Source organism: Suillus subaureus (assembly GCF_016647635.1).
Source record: "Suillus subaureus strain MN1 chromosome Unknown BJ212scaffold_82, whole genome shotgun sequence".
NCBI lineage: Eukaryota > Fungi > Basidiomycota > Agaricomycetes > Boletales > Suillaceae > Suillus > Suillus subaureus.
Window position 1 is genome coordinate 6,560 of NW_024538638.1, and position 9,314 is coordinate 15,873.

A 9,314-nucleotide genomic window follows, 5' to 3' on the forward strand; every position below is an offset into this window, starting at 1 on the left:
AGAACTGACCAGGCTTAGCAAAGGACAACGCGAACAAGGACAGCGATTGGAGCGACGACCCCACGATCACCAAATGATAGCTATTGACAATCAGCGTGATAAAAAACCGACCATGAATGTTATGGAAAGTTGAAACTTACAACCACCCTCTGTCGTACAGCGGACCTGAGATCAATGTGACATTGACTGCGAGGAACGAGGTCAATGCGCCAATCCATCTGACACTGACTGAGACCAAAATTTGCAGAGCAAAAGCATATTGACTCACGATATTGCAGATGGTGGATAGTTGGTCAGATAAATTCGTGTGTAATAATCTTCCGAGGTCGTTTATCAACTTTGGATATATATAATCGCGCGACTGCTGCGTACCTTGATAAATTCCAAAAGATGCTATGTATCTGTTCAACTGCTATTGACTGACATGCCCCGAACGAACAGAGAGAACCAACCCAAAACCACAAAATTGCATGAGGAAACTAGGCATCATCGTGATTGTTGAACACACAACATACGGGTATCATTTGAGACGTGGCTTACCACCCAAAAACAGTCCCCCAGGCCCGAAACCCGCCATCCGGAGGGCCTGATTGTGAACAAGCTGTTTGGGAATTAGATGACGGTATAGGTCCTAGCTCTTCCGGATCATCTAATTTCTTGTTTGTTGTGAACATATTATGGGTTGCGGACTTCATTGACATGGAAGCAAATGGGAATAAAACGCTATGGGCCAGCAAATGCTGGGCTTACGGATTATAAGACCAATGTTTGTCTTAACCCTGCAAGAGCGCTTCGTGATAAAGGGGTTACGCAGTAGGAGGTGCATTACATCACTGACAGGGCCCGTCAGCAAAATCTTGATAGCAATCAAATGCACGATGAAAGAACCCGTATGGGTCTCTCATGCCCCATCCCTGTGATAGTCGACACCTGATGACATGATAACAGCTGTCTTGTTTGTCAGGGATACGCAGGACTATCGATCGCGATTGTTCGGATTGTGTGGTTGACAGCGGGCTAGGAGACAATTATGTATTCACTTTGTCACATGTGGACAGTGGTTACGCATACCAATGACTACTTGGTCACGCTGCATCAGTAAATTCACACATTAGTGGTATTCAAAGTAAAACTAGGGGTCGGCGTTGCCGACTTGTGACCGTGCGGAGCGATTCGCACTTTGTTGTTTCCTGTTGGGCTGTTGCTCCCACAATCACCTTTTTTTTTCATCAGTCTTTGACATGGCACACGTCAAGGTCATATTGCGCAATATAAATACAGATCATTTGTAGGAACAGTGAAATTTTTATTAAGCTTTGGACAACTTGGATGAACTCACTTCTTCATTATGACACGCTCTTTTTGATATGGGTTGTCCTGATAAATCTGTGTCTCCACTTGGATGTGCGCATTTGTAGTTTGAAGGGACATGAATTGGACCAAGTTTGAGTATTGTTACCTTTTCCGCTGTGGCTTGGAAGCTATCGAATTCTTTAATGTGCCAGTGTTGGATGTGGAATTGAACTTCAACAATAGCTCCATTCAGAATCTCGTTGGCATGTTCAGGTTGTACTAGGTGGTCGTTGTGGTAGAGGGGAAGTGGATGTGCTGCGAACTTGTATTTAATGGTATTGAAATCTTTAGCAAAATCATCCAAAATCAGCCAGTTTTTAGTTTCTTCATCCATCTCTGGTGCGTTCTCTGCTCTTTGTCTGTGGGGAGAGTCAGGAAGCAATTCATCCTGTAGATTACTTTCAACACAAATGTGCATGGTTAGAGCATGATGGTCATACCTGAGTTACGAATACATTTGTAGCAAGACGCAACATCTTGCCTGTCACATCCTCAATAATCATGTTTTTGTGCTCTTTCATCTTACCCACTTCATTTTGTAATGTCTCCAAGTGCTGCACTGCTGTCGCGAAATCAGTGGACAGTTCAGGGTTAGATGGGCGAGAAATGTGGAATTGATATTTGGCTTTCTCTAGTAGACTTGAGCCTTTGGCAAAGTGTTACAATAACGTCTACCCCTATCTCTTTTCTTCACTTCACCTGTGTATTACGTCATGACCACGCCTTGTTGCACCATCATTAGGCTAAACTTTCACCATATCTGTATTACATCACGACTGCAGCAGCTGTCGCTAGGTGACTCACTTATCTCTGACTCGTCTTGATGACGACTACGTACCGGCCCTAAAGCACAAGTACCTATAAAAGCTTGGTCATGTACTTAGGAGATCTTCACTTTAATCTTACTAGGTTTTACCTGAACTATCCTTCACTTAGGACCTCCAATCCTAAGTCATCTGATAACCAATATTCAAGCCAGAGACACTCTCTCTGACTTGTCTTAAGAACCTTACATTTGTAAGGCCTTGATCCAGCTTCAGGCGTACTCTTATTGAGTACCTGTCGTCACGCCCATCCTAGTCCGCCGTAACAAAAGATTAAAGTCTCCCATCGACCCTCTCCATCAGAGAGGTTACAGATCCCAGAAAGAACTCAGTGAGAGAATGATAACGTTCCCCTGAACCAGAAACATCGCTTGACCAGACGCTCAGGATGTCCACCATCCCCAACACCCCAGAATTGAAAGCCAGAGCTCCCTCCACCTATGATGGGAGTCCTCACCAGGCTCTACGATGGTTGTATGCTGTTAAAGCGTATTTTGCGCTCAACGCCACAATCTATAACACAGATGACAAGAAGGTCATAACTGCCCTTGCTTATATGACAGAAGGAAGTGCTATGGGTTGGGCACTTACTTTCTACACCGAAGTCGATAACTCCGCTGCCAAATCCTACGGAACCTTCGCGAACTTTGAAACTAAATTCAAAGAAGCCTTTGTGCTGGCCAATGCCATCGGTACCACCATGAACAAGCTTAGAACATTGAAACAGACGGGCGACCTTACCTCCTACGTTGCTGCTTTCAAGACCCTTGCTGCACAAGCCTCTGTGAAGCAAGACGCCGTCTTAATCACGTTCTTCAATGATGGATTAAAGAAGGGAATTGTTAACTCCATCTTTCAGATGGAGACCATCCCCACGGACTTCGACAAGTACATTGCTGCAGTCATTAGACTTGACAGCAACTACCAGAGGGGGGCCGCATATTGGTCCAATCACTGAACCGCCACCAGACCGTCGGGACAACGATATGTACCCAGACCTTCCATTGATTGACACGATCTGAACGCCATGGAAGTAGATCAGCTTACTGAAGCAGAAAGAAGTGACCATATGAGGAAAGGATTATGCTTCACATGTCACCAGAAGGGGCATATGACCAAAGCGTGCCCGCAGAAGAAGAAGGTCCCTGTTTGCAGAGAAGAAATAAGCGACAGCAACAAAGAAGATGAAGATACAACGATCTGTCGTCTCACCAAGGATTTTTGATGTGGAAGACTGGATTGATGTCAGTATCTTCTGATGTAACTATCAGACTTGTACAAAGTATTGGAACAAGAAAGGAACTTCGCATTCCTATTTCTCTCATCTCCAAAACTTGTCTGAAAACCGTCGAATCAACAGCTGTTGTAGACTCCGGCGCTGCCAGAATGTTTATCTCCAAAGAGTTTGTCAAAACCCATGGAATCCATACACACAAACTCTCGAAACCATTCCATGTCACTACTGCGGATGGAAGTTATGCAAGAGGGGGCGCTATCACCCGATATTGCGTCCTCATCGTTAAGATAGATGACTGATCTATGATCGGAAAGTTTAACATCACGCGGCTTGGCCGGCGTGATCAGATCTTACTAGGAATCCCTTGGCTCTGCGCCATGGATCCAGTAATTCGATGGAAAGCGGAAATGCTAGAACTCCCTAGGACGGAGAAGAGCGACCAGATTGAAGAAGAAGTTGATAAGGAATGGAAGAAGAATAAACTCCCTCCCCTTTTCCAGAAGAAAAAGCAGAAGACGGAACCGGCTCCAGTGGTAGCGCTGCCGAAAACCCCTGCGACACCGGTTGCATCACCAAGAGAACCAACACCCCGAGCCACCATCAAGGAAATCCCCGATGAAGAAACCCTGCCGAATCTTAACCCTATCCCTGACGATGATGAAGACTCTTTTGACACGAAAGAGGACGTATGGACCATGGACTATGAACCACCTGTACGCAAAATCTCCACCTACCATCTAGAAGATGATGAATTCCTGGTTGAATACTCCGTTGATGCCACCGAGCTCCGGGTAATCACCAACGTCTCATTGGACACCCCATTAACCAAGGACGGTACCAGCGTTGCAGAACGTCGACCTACGATTGCACCCTTGTTGCGGCCTACTGAATATATTAAAACCAGTAACAAAGCACAACAATTTGCGTTAGCCGCTGGACTTGAGCAACAGAAGAAGTCATTCGAAGAACTTGTCCCTCCCTACCTTCATGATTTTGCCAACATCTTCGCAAAAGATGGTCTAAATCAGTTACCCGCCTGAATGACCTGGCATAGATCACCGGATAGAAACTAAACCCGGTTTCATTCCTAAAACGTCCAAAGTGTACCCACTATCTGAAGTAGAATGCACAGCAGTCAAAGCGTTCATTGACGAAAATGTAAAGAAAGGATTCATCTCTGAGTCAAAGTCACCGCAGGCTAGCGGCTTCTTCTTCGTAGGAAAGAAGAGTGGAGATCTTCACCCTTGTCAGGACTACCGATACATCAACGAATGGACGGTCAAGAACGCCTACCCACTTCCGTTACCACTTTCCCTAGTTGCTAGGTTACATGGTGCCAAGTACTTCACTAAGATGGACGTTCGTTCGGGATATAACAACATTTGTATTCACCCTGAAGATCGATGGAAGGCCGCCTTTACCACTGAATACGGTCTTTTCGAACCAAATGTCATGTTTTTCGGTCTCTGCAACTCCCCCGCTACCTTTCAAGCATATATGAACAGAACGTTCCAACAAGAGATAAATGAAGGATGGCTCGTTATATATATGGACAACATCCTGATATTCTCTAAAGAACTTGATTCCCATCATGAATGAACACGACGCGTCCTGGAGAGAATTCGGAAAGAGAAGCTATTCCTCAAACCGGAGAAATGCACATTCAATGCTCAGGAAGTAGAGTACCTCAGAATGATAATTTGCCCCGGATGTGTGGCAATGGATGATGCTAAAACCAGTGGTATTCGAGACTGGCCTACCCCTACAACCATGAAAGAAGTTTGGTCATTCCTGGGATTCTGCAATTTCTATCGAAACTTCATCTCCCACTACTCTGACATCGCAAGACCCCTGATTGACCTCACCAAGAAAGACATCAAATTCCTGTGGACAGAACAGTGCATGACCACCTTCGCTACCTTGAAGGAATGCTTCTTGAAGCAACCAGTCCTTCAAAACCCCGATCCTAGCAGACAGTTCGCAGTCGTGACTGATGCATCCCTCGTCGCTATGGGGGCGGTACTACTTCAAACTGATGATAATGGAGTCTATTATCCATGTGGATATTTGTCACAAACCTTGAACCCCGCAGAACGCAACTACCAGATTTTTGATCGCGAACTTCTTGCAGTTATTCGCGCCCTAACAGAATGGCGCCACTACCTGGAAGGCAATCCCCACCTGGTTATTGTTTTTATAGACCACAAGAACCTCCTATATTTCAGAACCGCTCAGAAGTTGACTCGCCAACAGGCCCGATGGCAATTGATTCTATCATGCTATGACATTGAACTTCATCACGTCGCAGGAACTAAACTTGTCGCCCCTGATGCCCTCTCCCGCCGCCCCGACCATGGGTCGGACTCCACAGAAGATAATAACAACGAAACTGTCCTCCCCGACTCCATGTTTGTCCGACTTCTTGACGTTGAACTCATGACCACCCTCGCAAACCCTGACCCCTCTGACCCCGATCCCATCTTCACTGCCGCTTCTGACGCGTTGGATGGCCTTTCCCTACCCCCAATGAAATCCGCCCTTGCGGATTGGACCATTAAAGACGATATCCTTTATTTTAAAGATCATGCCTACATTCGTCCCGCCGGGCGACGTCTTATTCTAGAACGATGTCATGACCACCCCACTGCCGGTCACCCTGGCTGTTTCAAAACTGAAGAACTAGTCAAGCGGGATTTTTGGTGGCCCTCTATGGGTACCTATATCCATAAATACGTCGAAGGCTGCACTCTATGCCAGCAGATGAAATCCGATACTCATCTGACGACCCCCCCCCTTGTTCCTATTCCGTCTGTTGCAGCAGCTCCCTTCACACAGATCTCCGTTGATCTCATCACCGACCTTCCCCCCTGCACCGGCTTTGATTCTGTCATGGTCGTGGTAGACCATGGCCTTACAAAGGGGGTAATTCTTATCCCATGCACTAAAACAATCACCTCCGAGGGAGTTGCCAAGAAATTCTTCAAATATGTCTACTGATGATTTGGCCTACATGAGAAAGTCATCTCTGATCATGGGCCACAATTTGTATCTAAATTCTCATGAGCCCTTGCTAAGCTCTTGAAATATGACATAGCCACATCCACCACTTATCACCCTCAGACTGATGGCCAGACCAAACAACTCAACCAGGAGCTTGAAACGTACCTCCGGATTTACTGTCGAAACCACCCAGAAGATTGGGTAGAACACCTCCCGATGGCAGAATTTGTGCACAACCACCAAAAACACGACTCTCGTAATGTGTCACCATTCTTCTTGATGATGGGATATGAACCACGAGCTCTTCCTCACACACTTCCTGATTCTACTGTTCCCGCAGCAGAAGATAGACTCCGCTCTCTTCAGAAGTCTAGAGAAGAAGCAATCTCTTGCCACAACCTTGCTATGCAGCGAATGGCAGAACGAACTCACGGGCAGAAGTATCACCCATGGAAGATTGGAGATAAGGTTTGGTTATCTGGAAAGAATCTAATCACCCAGTTACCATCACGGAAACTTGCACCCAAGCGATACGGCCCCTTCCCGATCACCGCCATCCTCTCCCCAATCACATTCACACTCCAGTTACCTCCGCAATGGAAAGTCCACCCCATGTTCCATGCTTCGGAACTATCATCCTATCATGAAACAGAGGTTCACGGTCCAAACTTCCATGATCCACCTCCAGATATCATCAATAACGAAGAAGAATACGAAATTGATGCGATCTTATCACATAAAGGAACAGGTAAACAAAGACGCTATCTCGTATCCTGGAAAGGATATTCATCCACTAGCAATGAGTGGGTTCCAGAAGGAAATCTCACTAATGCTCCTGACATCCTCACAGCCTATAAGAAGACCCATGGGCTGTAAACTTCCCAACAATGTCCCACATCGAACGACTACGTCTCTGCATCCTCCACATCGAAGAACTTACTGCTGCTATGAACACCGTCACTGAAGGAAACGCTCACCCACTGTCACTTCTTGACTATCAAAACATTACTGCCACCAACCTTGCCCGGCACGCATCATCCCCTGTAACCTCACCACCAGCCTCCGACTCTACCCTGACCCTCACCGATGACTCCATCCTCACGGACTACTTCTTGGTCATTGACCAAGTAGAAACTAGCACTCTATTCGAATCCGCTATCACCTCCCAACAGTACGCTATAGAAATAGACCGTCTTCTTGGAGAACGGGGAGTGATATCAAGCGGCCTTATTATTAGGATTATTAGAGATGCCAGCCTTATTGACTGTACCGCCACTCTCCTTGATGATGAGCGCCATCAAACCATTTTCCACCACCTTCACATATGTATTCGCAATACTGTGATCCGTCTCTTGCCTGAGGAAACTCGAGACGCTATCAGAGAAGCCATTCATATCGTCACCGAGCACATTGCCCTCAACCCTGTCGCGCGACCACCATCCCCTCACATTGCCGTTCCTGTACCACCACCAGCTCTTGCTATGACTACCATGGAGCATCAGGATGATAATATCCCTCCTATTGCTGTACTCGACGTACCAACTTCTCCTTCTCCTGACCCCATCGTGTGTACCACACAACAACTTCCACTTAAACGAAGATCCTCACGCCTCGCCGCTAAGCGAGCTGCCTCCGTCTCCCCCACTAAAGCACCACTCAAACAATTGAGGTCACCCTCTCCCCCAAACCAGTCCTCCTCCGTCACAGTCGTAAAAACGTCGCCGGCTGACAACGTCATGTGTTGTAATTGCCACATCTCCAGACACCGTCACAAAAACTGTCCTGCATATTACTGCAGAGTTTGCAAGGAGTATGCGCCCGGCCATCTATCCATCTTCTGTAAAGAGTTGAAAGGAGAAGCAGTCATTCCTTTGGTATGGACTGACGTCGGTTTCTACGATGCTCTTGCTCGTTGGGAGATAGAGCAGGACACTATTGCTCATGCTGCCGAGATGGCACAAATGATTACTGAAGAGCAGGACGACCTGCTTTATTTGAACTATGACGCTGACCCCATTTACTGGGCTAATCAAGATAATTGAAGTCAGTGACTTCATCCGTAAACAGAGGGTAATGTTACAATAACGTCTACCCCTATCTCTTTTCTTCACTTCACCCGTGTATTATGTCATGACCGCGCCTCGTTGCGCCATCATTAGGCTAAACTTTCACCATATCTGTATTACATCACGACCGCAGCAGCTGTCGCTAGGTGACTCACTTATCTCTGACTTGTCTTGATGACATATGCCTTATCTCTGACTCGTCTTGATGACGACTACGTACCGGCCCTAAAGCACAAGTACCTATAAAAGCTCGGTCATGTACTTAGGAGATCTTCACTTTAATCTTACTAGGTTTTACCTGAACTATCCTTCGCTTAGGACCTCCAATCCTAAGTCGTCTGATAACCAATATTCAAGCCAGAGACACTCTCTCTGACTTGTCTTAAGAACCTTACATTTGTAAGGCCTTGATCCAGCTTCAGGCGTACTCTTATTGAGTACCTGTTGTCGCGCCCATCCTAGTCTGCTGTAACACAAAGTGGTTTCCCTCTGGTCCACATCTGAGCCAATATGGAGAGACTCATCCAACTATGGTAGCCACTAAGGGTTCTTCATCAGAGTCAATGACTTCTAGGCCTGTCTCAGTGTGTTGCCAAGCCGTAGAGTTCACAAAGTTAGGAGAGGTAGCATAGCTGCTTTTAGTAGCATTGTTGATGTGATAGGCGTGAGGGTCAAACGTTGGGGACATGGTGGTTGTGGTTGAAAGGGGGATGACACAATTTTTGTTGGTACTTGTATGACTAGAGTGTATTTGTCAGTGGTCATTGTTTATGTCAGCATTTTATATCTTCCTCACTGCCAGTCATGATGTCCACAGAGCTTGATGTGATGGAA

At 46.3% G+C, this 9,314-nt stretch overlaps 1 protein-coding gene across 1 annotated transcript; it reads right to left on the reverse strand.

The window, feature by feature from the left end:
* Positions 1–1,335: 1,335 nt before the first annotated feature.
* On the reverse strand, positions 1,336–1,856 carry BJ212DRAFT_1304883 (uncharacterized protein; the record flags this gene model as incomplete). The annotated part of the gene is made up of 3 exons (XM_041333687.1): positions 1,336–1,386; positions 1,460–1,741; positions 1,794–1,856. The coding sequence occupies 3 exons, from the start codon at positions 1,854–1,856 to the stop codon at positions 1,336–1,338; spliced, it is 396 nt and encodes a 131-aa protein (XP_041186230.1).
* Positions 1,857–9,314: the final 7,458 nt, after the last annotated feature.